This window comes from Crocodylus porosus, unplaced genomic scaffold (genome assembly GCF_001723895.1).
Source record: "Crocodylus porosus isolate Cpor-Errol unplaced genomic scaffold, CroPor_comp1, whole genome shotgun sequence".
Classification (NCBI taxonomy): domain Eukaryota; kingdom Metazoa; phylum Chordata; order Crocodylia; family Crocodylidae; genus Crocodylus; species Crocodylus porosus.
This window is the reverse complement of record NW_017728909.1, coordinates 6,403,464-6,418,932: the sequence shown is the minus strand read 5'-3', so window position 1 is coordinate 6,418,932 and position 15,469 is coordinate 6,403,464. Positions and strand designations below refer to the sequence as shown.

General features: G+C 45.6%; 1 protein-coding gene across 1 annotated transcript in view; it reads right to left on the bottom strand.

Moving 5' to 3' along the window:
• Positions 1-15,469, bottom strand: part of LOC109307664 (unconventional myosin-Vb-like) — a gene marked incomplete at its 5' end in the record, with an annotated part of 224,144 nt that overhangs the window by 102,709 nt on the left and 105,966 nt on the right. The window contains 3 exons of the mRNA XM_019531676.1: positions 2,865-3,130; positions 6,865-6,974; positions 9,434-9,541. Coding sequence (XP_019387221.1) covers positions 2,865-3,130; positions 6,865-6,974; positions 9,434-9,541 — 484 coding nt within the window. The remainder of the gene's footprint in view (positions 1-2,864; positions 3,131-6,864; positions 6,975-9,433; positions 9,542-15,469) is intronic.

Sequence of the window (15,469 nt, the reverse complement as noted above, 5' to 3'; positions counted from 1 at the left end):
TAAATACATTAATAAATAAATAAAAATAAAAAAAAATAAGCCCCACACTCACCAGCTGCTGAAACGGCCATCAGAGCTTCTGGGGGCTTGTGGCAAGTAGCATGGGGCAGTGGGGGACAGCAGGGATCACACCCTCACCTGGCAAGAGCTGGGCTTTTTTTTTTTTTTTTTTTTTTAAAGCCGGGAGCCGAGGCCAGGGGGCAGGTGGGGCCTGTCCAGTTCAGAGATTCGGCTGAATCGGCACCGGCCGAATCTCTGAATCAGATTTGACCAAATTGATTTGGCGCTGTGATTCCAAAAATCACCAAATCGAATCACTGTCCCTCCCCTCCCCCCCCCAGAAATCAACCAAAGCTGTATCCAAAGTGAATACTAGCTGCTTTGCACAGGCCTACTTATTAGGCAAGTATAAGTATTTTGTGAGTACCCAGAACATACCTAGACAAGGGAGTGAATTCTAAACTTGTCACAACTTGACAAACCTTACAATTAATTTGATGTCTTAGCACTTCCTCCTCTCCACCCACTAACCTCAGCTTCCTGTAACACTCAACAGCTACACTAGAGGTACACCAGCACCCTCTCATAATCAGTTGAAACTGCACCCATACAAGACAGAAATAATGGTAGTTGCCAGACCTCATGACTTGGTGGGGGTTATGGGGGAAGAAGAGAGACCACCTCTTCTAACCACTCGGGCTCACAGACTTGGGGTGCTCCTGGATCACTTGTCACACCTGGATTTTCAGGCTGCAGCCATGGCTAAGCACACTTTTCCAGCAACTTCATTTGATGAGAAGGCTGGAGGAACTGCAAGGGGCCTGATCCTTACCGTGACAGCACAGCCCCTGCCCCTTCTCTGCCACCTACCCTGAGGCGCGTGTGCCAAGCTAAATGCCTTCACGTACCGTTCTCTGGTACCCATTCCAGAAGCTGCTTTAAGATTTAAATCTGGCGGCTATGTCCCTTGCTCATCTAACATTGAGGCTAGACCACTACAATGCTTTCTGCCTGGTACTGCCCTTGATGACCACCAAGGAGCTGCAGCTACTGAAGAACACAATGGCTTGCCTTCTGATAGGTGTGGGTCACCAGGGGTGCACAACCCTGATGCTTCAGTCTGCATTGGCTCCCAATAGCTTTCTGGGTGCAACTCAAGCTTCTAGTTTTGACTGACATGGCCTCAAATGGTCCAAGCCTTACATACTGAATGCACGCCCTTCTGCCTCATTTTAGTCATTGCTCCTCAGTTCTGGAACTCCCTACCCCTGGAGTTGGTCAAAGCCCCAGCCCAGACATCTTCCAGAAGCATTTTAAGCCTTTTTATTTGGTCAGGCCTTCAGCAAGAGGAATTACATTTGGGGCTTTGTCTGAGGGGGCTTCTTAAATGACATGCTATTCTATTTTAATATTTTATTTGATCAGTATTTATAATTCATTTAGCTCCCATAGTAAGATTACCTGAGGGAAGGGCAGCATTTTATTTTAATAAGTAAAATAAAGACTCCTTCCAACATCAGGCTGTGGATGGGCGATTACCTTCCTGTTCATTTCTAACACATCAGGGAATTGCTGGCACCTCTTCCAGTGCTTCCCTTATTCCTTCAGCAGTGAGGAGAGGGATACCAATCTCTAGACCCAAAAAGGTCCCCTGGTTGGCACCTTATGGAAATCCGGCAGGCTCCAACACGGGGGTGGAATCAAATCAAGCTCCTGCTACAGTGTGGAGTTTTAAAAGTCTGCTGTTAGAAGATGACACAGACAGCCCTACGACTAAGAATACCTATTTGCAAACATGGATTTGGGGACAAAACTGGCCTAAAATGTAGAAGTGGTAACAAGGGAGATGACCCCATATCCCACCTGAGCTCAGGCAACCTGCCCAGTTCAGTAGCAACATAAACACTTAACATAGTTTTGGCAATGGATTCCTCCCAGACTTCACAGAGTCCACCTCACTCTTCCACCATCCGTTTTGCAAAATTTTAGCTAAAACTTCCTCTCCCACTCTGCTGCTTCAATGACATTTTTATAATGCTGAAAATGTGAGGGCAACAAGCACATTATAGTCGAGGCAGTAGCATGCTGTGAATCCAAAGGGGTACATCACCTCCTTAGTTGCATATTGTAGACCTTTGCCATATGTCACAGACTAGAGTTCCATGCATTGCACTTCCACTGCACGCCCTCAGAGCACTTAAAAACCACCTGGCTTCATGACAACTTTGTGTCACTGGCATTATGTTTTGCCGCTAAGGGAACTGAGGAACAGAGCAGTTGGCTCACAGGTCAGGCAGGAAACATATCAGAGCTGAGAAACCAGCAACCAGGTCTTTCATCTTCAGCCCCATCTCTTAGCTACAAGACCACCCTTGAACCTACCTATGGCATGATTCCCCTGTGCAATGCAGTGAGAGCCCAGACCTTCTGATATGTACAATACTCTTTTCTCCTGTGTCATACTGGAAATCCCCATGAAACCAGAACCCAATATCCAAACAGCCCCAAGCCTGGAGATGTGAAGGGGAGCATTTGGAATTGGAAGCAGTTTCAAAATTAGCAGCATTATCTGTGCACAATCTATCTACACATCTCCTGTCTTGGAGGAGACATGGGTTATGGGCATTATCCTTCAAACTGCAGAGCACTTCAGGGAAGGCTGTACTTAGCACATGTAAGTACGTACATACGTACTTAAGTCTGCCCTATGCAACTTCTACCAGGTAACGAACTACAACTGCAATCACTTATAGCAATCCACTCTGGAACAGAAGTTGCATGGAAAAGGTTTCTAGGAAATAAGTTATTCCCTCCACCAATAACGTTCTACTTCAGCCAGACTGAGAAATGGAGACTTTTCCTACCCGTAGATATCCAGGACCCCGATGAATGAGTGCTGCTTGATGGTGGTGTGCAGGGCTTTGTTGACATGCTCCACAATCCAGTTAAACAGCTGGGCATATATATGCTTGGCTAGGGCATTCCTGGCATTCACAACTTGCTGCACAGACATGGTCTTGACATACGTCTCAGCTGTTGTGACAAACTTCCGATGACACAGCCAGTGCTGCATCTGGCTGTGCTCCACTCCAAGCAAGCTGCAAAAATTATTCAGGTGTTCATCCTGGCCCTAGGAAACAAAGAGAAATACACATTCAGCAGGAGCTTGATGAGGTATGGCTGGCAGCCAAGAAAATCACCCCTGTATCTAAGCTGCAGGGCTACCTTGTAGCTCAACTGGAAATTAGAAAGGAGGGGAGGGGAGGGGAAAAAATGAAAGAAAACAGCTGCCACTCTTAAGAGCGAGACCCATTTCTGAAACTGCTGCTTCAGCTTCACGTACAATTTTGTACTACACAAACACCATTTATAATAGAAGCTGTTGCTGAAGTTAATGACCAAATACAAATTTTAACCAACCTCATGATGTTAATTTCTGACTCACTCATTAACTGCAGAGAACTAATTTGCAGAGCCTGTTTACTTGACTGAAGAGAGATACAGAAGGAGAATTAATCTCTCAAAATAAAGTTAACCACTAAAGGGATGAGTGACTTGACATCAGAATTCTTAGAGAGACTCTGAATCAAGGTGCAGAATGTAATTCTAGATTTCTAGGGGAAGGATCAAAACACAACATCAATACTTGGTTTCTACCTGGGACAATGTCATGTTAAGCTTTGTTTAACAATGTGAAGAACAAGAATGTTTATTCAAATCCCACTGGTTTCTGGGAGAAACAGATTAAATAGATCTTAGATCCTACCAACAGCATTTGCATTAGAAACACCCATTATATGGCTTTCCTGTGCATGAAATTCCATCAGTGGCATGATCCTAATAGAAAGGAATAGATTTCTATGGTGACAGCAGACAAACAGCATCCATGATGGCTCAGTTTTGTTCTTTCTACAACTGTCAAGCCATTCATCATTTCAACAGTACTGAACTCTCCAAGGGCACCATCTTGCGTCTAGCTCACTACTGTCAACCCCCACAAGCAAATGAGAGTGCAAAACCACAAAACTGGTTTAGACATTTTAGATTGGCATCCTTTGCACTGGCAGAAGTGCCTAAACCCCCTCTCCCTGGGAAAATGCTTCTGCCATTTGTCTTCTTTTCTTTGGGGACCCTCTCAAGATATTTCCTGCTACATATAAGGCTGAAAAAAGATGTCAGCTTAGTGCTGCCATAACATTTTTATGGCAGTTCAAAGCTTAAGCAAACAGACATCCATGGCCCTTGTTGCACCACAAAAGCCCAATTTCGTGGCCATACCAACAGGTAGTATAAATGTATGTTTTTTTCTGTGCTGGACATGTGTGTGCCTTAAGATGAGAGAACATGGGCAGCCCAGAGCTGCCCATGCTCTCCAATGTGCCTAGGCAGACATTCTTGGGACTTCAGAGGCTTGATACTGCATGTCCTGGGAATTTCCCTGTAGGGATATACCCAAAGGCATGCAGGATTGGGCCCCTCAAGCCCCAGGTGCATCCCTACTTGCAGAGGTGAATCCAGGGAATGCCTCAGCAGGAGATTCCCCAGGCACAAGCATCACCCTGCTGTGCCCTGGCTCAGGGCACACCTCTGGAAAGGGGGAAATCCTGGGGGAACACAGCTGATCCCACTCCAAGGCCAATATCTGTTTATAGCCTAAGAGAAGTTTTGTTCCTTTTTAAAGGGCCCCAATCCGCAAGTAGACAAGGTGAATACACACACAGTACACTCTGCATGTGGTCTAAATCATGACCTTGGCACTGCCAGACTATTACTGAATTTACAGCATGCTTTTGCAGTAATAATGATAATGCCTCACAGTATGAAGTGGCTGCTTTAGACCTATTTTCCAGCACTGATAGAAATCTGATGGTAGTTAAAGAATGTACCAGGTTCACTTTAGGTGGCAAATACCTACAAAGCCCTAGCCCATTTTCGAAACCCATGCCATATATATGATGAAGCCCATCAGCATTTTTTGTGGTACACTCACTGGCAAACTTAAAACTATAGCATTTTATTGCTATAATGTTTTATTTCACAATTGAGTAAGCAAACATGTCTGGCTATGCAATCTGGTGGGGGAGAGGGAAGAAGGTAGAAATGCATTTTATGCTGCTTTTCTGCTCTGCCACGTGTTTCTGACCACTGATTACAAGTGGTAACTGGGCCTGAGTTAATATCCTGAAGTTACAGTTAAACCTTAATTAAATAATGCTAAATCTATTAAAGGAGTTCAGCATTATGGAAGCAGACTAGTTTTATGCATCGTTATTGCCAAAATATCTAAAAACAAATTGCCCTCAGTGTCCAAGTAACTGCACACTTGTGTCTCCATGGCAACACTAGAAGCATGTGCACAACCCATTTTTGTACTTTAATTAAGATTAAACAACCCAGCCTGGGACATGATGATAACTGATCATTCCTATTTTCATTTGACTGAATACACAAATCCAAAAGGATCTCCATTAAGGTACCTTCAGGATTATTATTAAGATGTGGTACTTTGCAGCCCTATATTGCTATTTATTGTGTATTCCTTTGAAGGCTGGACAGCTACATTTTACCAAGAATTGCAAGGCAGCCTCATTTGTCACAGCTCTGACCTCCAACCAGCCCAACAGGACCATTTTTCCATCCTGGCACTTCATGCTTATGCCTACAGGCCAACATTTTCAAAAAAGTGACGGATGATTTTGGATACGTTTGTTTCTGGATGTCCAAACTAAAACACCCTTAAAGAAGCCTGATCTTCAGATTTGCACTCCCTGCAAACCAGACCATTTAAAAGGCATTTCAAGTTGGTCATTCAAAATAAAGACATCCCAAATCACTAACCATTTTTTAAAAGCCTTTGCTGCAGTACATATCCCAAATCCAAAATTGATTTCTACGGTACAAAAAAAACAGACAAATAGCTCAGGTCAAATTTGGCAGGCACTGGAAAACTATGACAGAGACAAGGAATGGACTGAGTATGGCCATCAGAAGAAATCCAAAACTAACCTTCTGAAGTTGGTGGAGCTAAGGCTTTGCTTTATTGCTCTGGGTTCTTGTATGTCAGCAGCTACTGACTGAGCACCAGCATTTCCTAAAGTGTGTATTCCTGAAAAATGGTCTCAAGTGTGCGGGGACACTGCTACCGAGTCTGCCTCTAAAGGCCGACCAAGTTTGCCTGTTGTGGAGGAGCTTGCCATTCTCTTAACTTGTGGCGGACCCCTACTTTTCCTGATGATCACTATGACTTCACCATCATATGCTGCAAACACTGCTGTAGCCTTTGAACAATTCGCTAGGGTAGAGTGGCCCGTTTTAGTAGCTATGACCATTGCTGGCTTCTTGTTTTTTAAACAAAGTGTACTTGAATCTGAAGAAAGCATACACTCGATTAATCGAGTCTGCTGGAGCATGCTAATCAGCACACTCCAGCAGCCTCAGCGTCTCATGTAGTGTGTCCCCATGCTTCAAAATGGTGGTGGGGGCACCTTAACTAAAGCTCAAGCAGCTTTAAAGTTCCCCTGCTGACATTTTGAAGTGCAGGATGCTGAATGAATATGTGAAATGCTGCACATGCTTTAATTAGAGAAGCTCCCAAGAACCACTGTAATTAAAGCACCTCTCCCAGCAACGCTGGAGCACATGTAAAAAAGTCCAAAGAGACAAACCCAAAAAACTGACTGAGGAAATAATGTTTATGATGAGTTTTCTACAAAAACAGTGAAAGGAAGGCAAAAAAATAGAAATTAAGTTATTCAGGAAGCGTGCTTGATGGTATCCTCCAAAGAAAGAGATAGGCATGTTGGCTGGATTTATGCGCTGTTTAGCGTACTCAAACAGTATCTTTGGTGTTTGCTTAGAACTTACTGATATACTGCAGGCATCTCCATCTCGCTCCGCTTGAATTTCTAAATTTCCTAGGTGCAAGATGGATGCAATTATCTTAAAAATGGCCATCTGATGAGACTCCTTCACTCCTGAAAGAAATAATAGGGATCCAATTTTCACAACAAAACTGTGTGCACCCCACCCCCGCTTTAAAACATTTATGTTGCTCGATTTCCTTTCTGGGTGGATGATTTTAAAGACAATCAAAATGTTCTCAATAAACAGTCATCATTCAAACCAACAGCTGAGACTGAAAAAGTAGCTTCTTATAAGTACTGTTAAAACATTAAATAGTCACATCAAAGTAATTTTTATTCTAGATGAGTCAAATACCATTTTAGCTTTGCTTGAGAGCCAAGGAAATGCTCCACGATGATCATTTCAACTGGATTTCAATTCAGGTGACCTATGAAGATGCCATGCAATTTTCATTTATTTGCTTTTATAGCCCAGAAAGAGGGGGAAAAAAAACAACCTTTGCTTACCTATCTATGATAACTGCATTTAATGGTAAGATCCTCCAAAAACTTGGGGCACATAAGTGGCAAGCGACGTCAGTGAGAGCATACCAAGCAGTACTACCACTATTAAAAAGTAGTTACTGATGCTAATAAAGAGCACTCAGAACTGCCCTACTGCAGTCCTTTGGATTACACATGCGAGTGAGTGCTCGTAGCTACAAGCAAGGATTGCACCATCTAGCAAGCCCATCACTTCTGCCGACTACCCGGTTTGCAGAGCAATCCCCATTTCTACCTGCTGTTTCAAGTTGGAGGCATTCAAAGAATAATGGGAACTCAAAACTGAATGCTCAGACTCATGCTACAGCTGCTAGGGCAAGAACCTAGGAGCTGTATTTGTCACAGGTCTTCCATGGCTTGTTTTCACCTTGTTTCCTGGCAGGTTCTCATTAGCTTTTCCCCGGCAGAAACAATTACTCATATAAGCCTGAATACTGTTCCCCTGCCAAATCTCACACTTTAGATCCCAGCAGATTTCTGTTCCTTTTCAATATTCACTGCTCATTCCCTCAATAGCTACAGCTTGCTGTTACATCACCAGGGATTTTCTATCACCAGCAGCCACAGAAGAATTAATAACTTATTGTTAGCAAAAGTAATACCGCTCTGCATATATGTGACACTTCTCCAGTGGACATAAATATAGACAGAGCAGGGGACTTGCAGATGAGCACAGGTTGTTCACACGATGCAGAGGGCCAGTGGGAGAAGGCAGAGTGGTGGTTTCAGGAAAAACTAACATGTCCACAGACCAAGCTGGGAACAATGGAGAAATGAGGGAGTGAGGTCACAAAGCCAGTGGAGGGAGTTAAAAGAAAGATGACATGATGAAAGCTATCCTCCTCACTGGTCAATTTGATGTCTGTTCACGTGACAGATGGAGGTTGGTGGAAAACAAGTACTGTATTTGGGAAGAAGGTAGGGTAGACCTGAACTTTACAGACTAACTAAATAGGCTCCGTCTCTCTCTCTCTCTATACATACACACATACATGCATATACACATACACAGACAGGCAGACCTCTCAACCAGTCAGCAGCAAGGGGGAGGGTGAAGGGGGGCAGCTATCCTCTTGGCTGATTCCGTATGCCCTGGCAGCCCCCCGCTACCCTGAGGGCTGTACAGCTGGGCCACAGCAGCCATGAGGACCACTGGCTTTCACTGGGTTATTTTTTTTGCTTTTTATCCCAAATGGGCATTTCATTTTTAATAAGTTTTTCTTTCTTTCTCCCTACAGACTTCATGGACATTGCCCAACTTCATGATTTCTGCAAAACCTGCAACATCACAAATTGAGTAGGTCCCTACTTATGACATGCATCTGTTCCTTTACTAACACTATTTGCTACATGTGTAGACCCCAGTTTCTAGACATGAGAGAAAGAAGGGAGCATGCACTGGCAAGAAGCAAGCTTTTGCAGCTGGGAGCCCCCTCAACTGATGAGCTCCCAGCCATGGGGTCAACCCACACTCCCTGCGGCTGGAAGATGGCCGCTGTGGCAACCTTCCTGCCCCAGACGTGTGAAACCCCCAGGGGGCTGTGACATTGTAGCCACACTTGTGGCTGCCAGGACCCAGCTGGGTCCCCGCACCGGGAGGCACACTGTGCAAACCCAGCATCTGCAGCTGCTGGGGCAAGAAGCGCAGTGGTTGCACGACAAGCAGCCCCAGCTGGACAAGTTGCACCCCTGTGGCTGGTAGCCCAGCCACAGGGGAGACCCTGCTACACATGCAAACTGAAGCTTGACAGCAACCACCTATAAAGTCAGTACACATTTTCAAGGTCTAGCTTTATATCTGGTTGCAACTTTTAATCATGTGATAGCTACTGGGCACATTAGCTGGTCTCAAGTTAATTGTGCAGTTAACCAGTTAATTGCGTGATACCTGTAACGTGTAGAGGTGGCATGAGAATGATACCATCACGTAAAGTTTATATGAAACTAAAAGCCTTTGCACGAGACCATGTCACCTGAGCGTCCCACTGGGAAGCTGTTCAACTGGAGTCCTAAACACAAGTGCTTACCAAGCAGAGTGAAAGCATGCCTAGTTTTTTCAAAATCATCAGCATCATCCACCCCATCGATAGATGTGTCGCCTCCCTGAGAAGTGTAGAAGAAGTCTTCAGCACACGCTAGGAACAAAGAGAACAACGAAAGGACACATCAGCAAAGACGGTAGGCACATCACCTGCTGCTCAGCTATTAGTTGTACATGTTAGAACACTACCTTTGGAGTTACCCGCACTGTTTATATCTAGAAGGCAGATGGTCTTCTTCAAATTGAGTTCTGCTCTGAAAAGTGACTATGTAAAAATAACTCATGCAAACACAGATCTGCTTGCTTCAGGGGTAAAAAAAAAAAAAAACACACAACAACAACAACAACAAAACCAAACACTTGGCCTATTTCAGAAACCTCTGCAGATTCAGAGCTAAGGGAAAGGAGGGTGGATTCTATTATCTCAGTCCAATCACTTATAACTGGGCCAACTCCATACCGGGTCACAAAGAGGTCACTAAGAGGTCTCCACAACAGCTTTATTGCTGGGGACAGTGCGTGAGGTGGAAACGACCTGTGACTCCAAAATCCCCAGATGAGTTTTTATGTTTTGGGGGCGTAACATCCATCAGCAATAACATCCAGAGCCTATGCAGTGCTTTTCTAAAGATGCTTTGTAAAGAACATTAATATGACTACCCTTTTAGAGATGGGGAAACTGGCAGAGCCGTACCAGAAGTCACACCAGCTAATGGCTGAGCTGGAAACAGAAGGCCTGGGTTTTAAGTCACAGTTCAGCGCCCGACTCCATTGTCACCCACCACATGATACAGAAATCTGACCCACACACAAAACAACACGTTCCCAGGTTTCAAGGATTATTTTTCAGCCTGGAACCAGCCATACTTTTATTCAAAACACAGAATAACCTGGAACCTCTAACACAGATTTATTGTCTATTTGTGAGAGGATATATCAAATTATACTGCCAAAACGTATGCATAGCCTAAAGTCAGAGTTTCTTATCTCCAATTAGCAAAAAATATTTTGCCCACTTAACTAGTCTTCTGATTAACTTTCCTTTGAGACAGAGCCTTGCAATAAATTTCCCTTTTTTTTTTTTTTGTTAGAAAGCTTTATTTTAAAAACCAAAAGTGAACATGTATGTCTTCCTTACTGTATAAAAACTGTGCCAAATTTAACAAACAATAACTCCAAAACATAATTACTTCAACTAGAAGCTTTGAGGCCTATGTAGATAGGCCTAATGATCCAGAGATTTGCCAAGCTCTTTGGTCAGCTGACCAGAAGTTAGCACAAACCCTGAACTGAATTTGGGGTTTGGCAGAAGCCACGTGAAAGGTGCTGGTTGTCAAGTGAGAGCCATCCTATCTTCAGAAGTTTCATACCGAAGGCGTACATTGCTATAACTAGTGAAGGTAGTTTAAACTCAGATGCTCTAGAACAGTGGTGGTATGGGCCAACAGTGCCTCCCAAGTTTGGGGGGGGTCACCATATCCCCAATGGCAGGGGGCTCCCCCATAGCCGACTGCTGAATGTGGAACCACCAGCAACAAAACCGGTGAAGCCAGAAGTGCACTTTTCCGCTGGCACTTCTGGTTTCATGGCGGGCACTTCCAGGGGGTGCACAGCCAGTCTCAGGGGGTCCACGTGCACCTGCATGGTGCACACCCTACGTGTTACCAATGAGTGGTGGCCAGCCTTTGTAACTAGTGGGCTGTAAGCCAAGCCCTGATGCTCCCAGAGTGCTGCTCTCATCCCTGCTCCCACCAGATATGTAGCTGATAGACTTTGCATCCCAGGGTGCTAGAATGGAGGCAGGGGGTCCCAAACCTCCAGGTGTGCACAGCAAGGTAGAGGCATCACTAAGAAGGCAGGTTAATGCTCCTCTAGTCCCACAACCATCAGTTTTATGTGGCAATGAGGATCCAAAGCCCTGAATTTGGCAGTGGCTGCAGGGCCAAGGAAGGGTTAAGCCGGCTCTTGGCAGTGACACCTCCTTTCCCAGAAGCATCCTGCCCCCCACATATCCCCCCACCACTTCCATTCCAGTGTCTGCTTTTACAGAGTGCCTAGTATTCACATATCGCACACAGTGGCTGTCTATACCACTCGTGGCACATGTGCCACAGGTTGGCTACCCTGATCTAAAAGATAGTTCCTATGCTATGTGAAAGTGTAGAGTTAAGTGGTTCCACCAGAAACACAAGTAGTTCAGTCTCGCATTTGGAGCTGGTAGGTGATGGTGTATCTTGAGCAGAGGTCAGTGGCAACTAACACACTCCTGTATTTTTGCTAGATACAAGAGATACGCAACAAAAACTCAGGGCACCAAAGAGAGCAAAAGTGTTGTTTATTTCTCAGAGCCAGGGTTTGTTAGAAACATTTAAAAACTCAGCAAGAAATTCTTGGCCAGGTCACGTACTTAAATATTCTTAAATGCTTCTGGGTAACAAAACTGAAGCAAGTGCCTAGCTGGTTAGTTGGCAATTCCAGTTGTAAGTGTGTTTAGAAGCACTTGCCATGTAATAATTTAAAACCTTTGACTTGTCATTCCCATGGTTTATGATATCAAGCAGAAGGCAAGGTGGATTTGCACCTTACAGGTAGCATGAGTTGCAAGCTTTTCAGGGCTGAAGCGCACTTCATCAGAACTGTAGCATCTCCATTTCTTCACCCTGGATATGGGCATCAGCTGTACCTTTAAGTTGTGTGCACAGGCACCAGCATTTCTCAAGCACATAAACAACAGAGATGCACAGGTTTCCCTAGCCACACGGGCAGTTCAGTGTTAGATCACAGAAAATGAGTTCTGACAAATATGATTGATCATCTGCCAGGTCTGCTTTGTTGCTTATGAGACACTGAGGTCAGTCTAACTTCTAACATCTGAAATAACCGAATATATAATAACTCTTTCTAGGAAAAAGCTCCCAATTTCACAAAGCTCACTAACCTGGACTAGTTTTAAGGCATGGTAAGGTGGCTCCTTAGATACTAACCTGTTAGAAATGCACTACCTCTATTAACTAATTTAGAAAAGAAATATTTAGGGCTATTTTATTTAAGTCCATCCCATGATTAAGAAACAGAAGCATATAAGCAGAGACCAGAAAAACCATTTCTTTTTCGGGGCCCTGGTGTGGGGAACGTCACTGGAAAAAATACAAGGTCAGCGCTTTGCTCTCCCACTCCAGGTTATCGCTATTCCACAACAGCATCCAGGGTCCCAGGCTCACAGACAACAAAATCAGCAGGTCTGCGTCCCAGCAAGGTCCGCTCTCGTACAGCACGGAAAAGAACATGGAGAGAAAAAGAGGTGTTACCATTTTTCTTTGTTTAATTCCAGAGAAGTAGGAAAATTCCAGTTTCCTTTCGTCTTCCACGTCCTAACAGTAGAACAACTACACTTTGCACTTGCACAGAACAGCACAAGCATGACGTAACCAATCCTCAACAGACCAAGAAAACAGGAACTAATTCTCATTACCAGTAAGGAGATACATCACAGGTAAGGAAAACAGACCATGGTCTCACAGCAAAAGAGATGGCTTTTCACAGCATGATATCCATCTTGCTATAAAATCCCAGACAAGCCAGGTACAATTTAGTTATTTAGCCAAATCCCATATAAACTTATTAAGTATTGGTCCTAACTAGCTATAGCAGGGGAGGGCAAAATGCAGCCGGCGGGCTGGATGCGGCGCACCAGGCCATTCTATCCGGCCCGTGGAGCCCCTAAAAAAATTTAGAAAATGAATATTTATCTGGCCCAGGCTGCCCGTCATGCGACCCTCGATGGCTTGTCAAAACTCAGTAAGCGGCCCTCCGCCTGGAATAATTGCCTGCCACTGAGCTATACTGATGACAAAACTGTCTGTGTGCTGGAGGGGCTACCTCAAGTGAGGTGTCCTGTTTCTAAAACAAATAAAGGAAACATCACTGACACCCGCACCTTTTCTACACTGAAGAGAAGCCGATGTCAGAGAAGTTGAGAAACCCGCTCAAGGTTACAGGGAGGATGAAGAAAGCACCAGGAAATGTGGGGCCCCTGCAAGACCCTCTGGGCAATCTGGTGGTTGCGCCAGAGGAGAAAACAGACCTCTTTAACCAATTATTCACCTCTGTTTTCTTGGGCAGGGACCGGCACTTCCCCACCGTGATGCAAGAGGGACTCAAGGGGAACACCTCCAGACCTCAGGTTGGGGAGGACCAGGTTAGAGAGCATCCAGAGGGGTTGGACCTCTTCAAATCAGTGGGTCCAGATGCTCTCCACCCCAGGGTGTTGAGGGAACTAGCAGGGGGTTATTGCAGGGCCCTTGGCATGGCTTTACAAGTGCTCATGGTGCTCAGGCCAGGTGCCAGATGACTGGAAGGTAGCCAAAGTGGTCCCCATCTTTAAAAAAGGGAGGAGGAAGGACCCAGGCAACTATAGGCCCATCAGTCTTACCTCAATCCTAGGGAAACTCTTTGAGAAGATCCTCAAGGAGCACATCTGTGATGGGCCAGCCTCAGAGATGATGCTCAAGGGCAACCACCACGGTTTCATTAGGGGCAGGTCATGTCAGACCAACCTGATTGCCTTTTAAGATCAGGTCACAAAAGCCTTGGATGCAGGTGTCGCTGTGGATACAGTCTTTCTGCACTTCAGCAAGGCCTTTGACACAGTCTCCCACCCCATCCTCATTAAGAAATTGGGTGACTGTGGCATTGATGCCTACACAGTCAGATGGATTGCAGATTGGCTGAAGGGTCACACTCAGAGGGTGGTGGTGGATGGGTCATATTCGACCTGGGGAGAAGTGGGCAGCTGAGTCCCCCAGGGCTCGATCCTTGGGCCCGCGCTGTTCAATCTCTTTATCAGTGATTTGGATGACGGGGTGAAAAGCACCCTGTTCAAATTCACTGATGATCCCAAAATTTGGGGTGAAGTGAGCACGCTAGTAGGGAGGGAAAGACTGCAGCAAGACCTGGATAGGTTACAGGGGTGGGCTAGCAAAAACAGGATGCACTTCAATACTGACGAGTGCCACACTTGGGCAGTAGTAACCAGCAGCACACTTATAGGATGGGAAACTCCCTTCTTGAGAGCATGGAGGCAGAAAGGGATCTTAGGGTCATTATTGACTCCAAGATGAACATGGGCCGACAATGCGAGGTCACAGTTGGCAGGGCTAACCGCACCTTGTTGTGCATCCACAGGTGCTTCTCAAGTAGGGCCAAGGAGGTGATCCTCCCCCTCTGCGTGACACTGGTCAGGCCACACCTGGAGTACTGCGTCCAGTTCTGTGCACCCCACTTCAGGAGGGCTGTGGACAACATTGAGAGGGTCCAGAGGAGGCCACCCACATGATCTGGGGACAGCAGGGCAGACCCTACAATTTCATAGATTTCATAGACATTAGGGCTGGAAGGGACCTCGGGAGATCATCGAGTCCAGCCCCCTGCCCAAAGGGCAGGAAGTCAGCTGGGGTCATAGGATCCCAGCAAGATAAGCATCCAATTTACTCTTGAAGGTGTTCAATGTAGGTGCTTGAACCACCTCCGCTGGCAGACTGTTCCAGACCTTGGGGGCTCAGACAGTAAAGAAATTCTTCCTTATGTCAAGCCTGAAACGGTCTTGCAGGAGTTTGTGACCGTTCGACCTCGTCATCCCTTGGGGCGCTCTGGTGAACAGACGTTCCCCCAGATCCTGGTGGTCACCCCTGATAAACTTATAGGTGGCCATCAGATCACCCCTGAGCCTGCGCTTTTCCAGGCTAAAGAGTCCCATGGCTCTCAGCCTGTCATCGTAAGGTCTGTTTTCCTGACCTCTGATCATGCGCGTGGCTCTCCTCTGGACTCTCTCAAGCTTCTCCACATCCTTTTTGAATTGTGGAGCCCAAAACTGGACGCAGTACTCCAGCTGCGGCCTCACCAAAGCCGAGTACAAGGGGAGAATGATGTCCCGGGATTTGCTCGAGAAGCATCTATGGATGCACGCTAGCGTTTACGTTATTTAGACTGCGGGACCTAAACCTGTTCAGCCTTCACAAGAGAA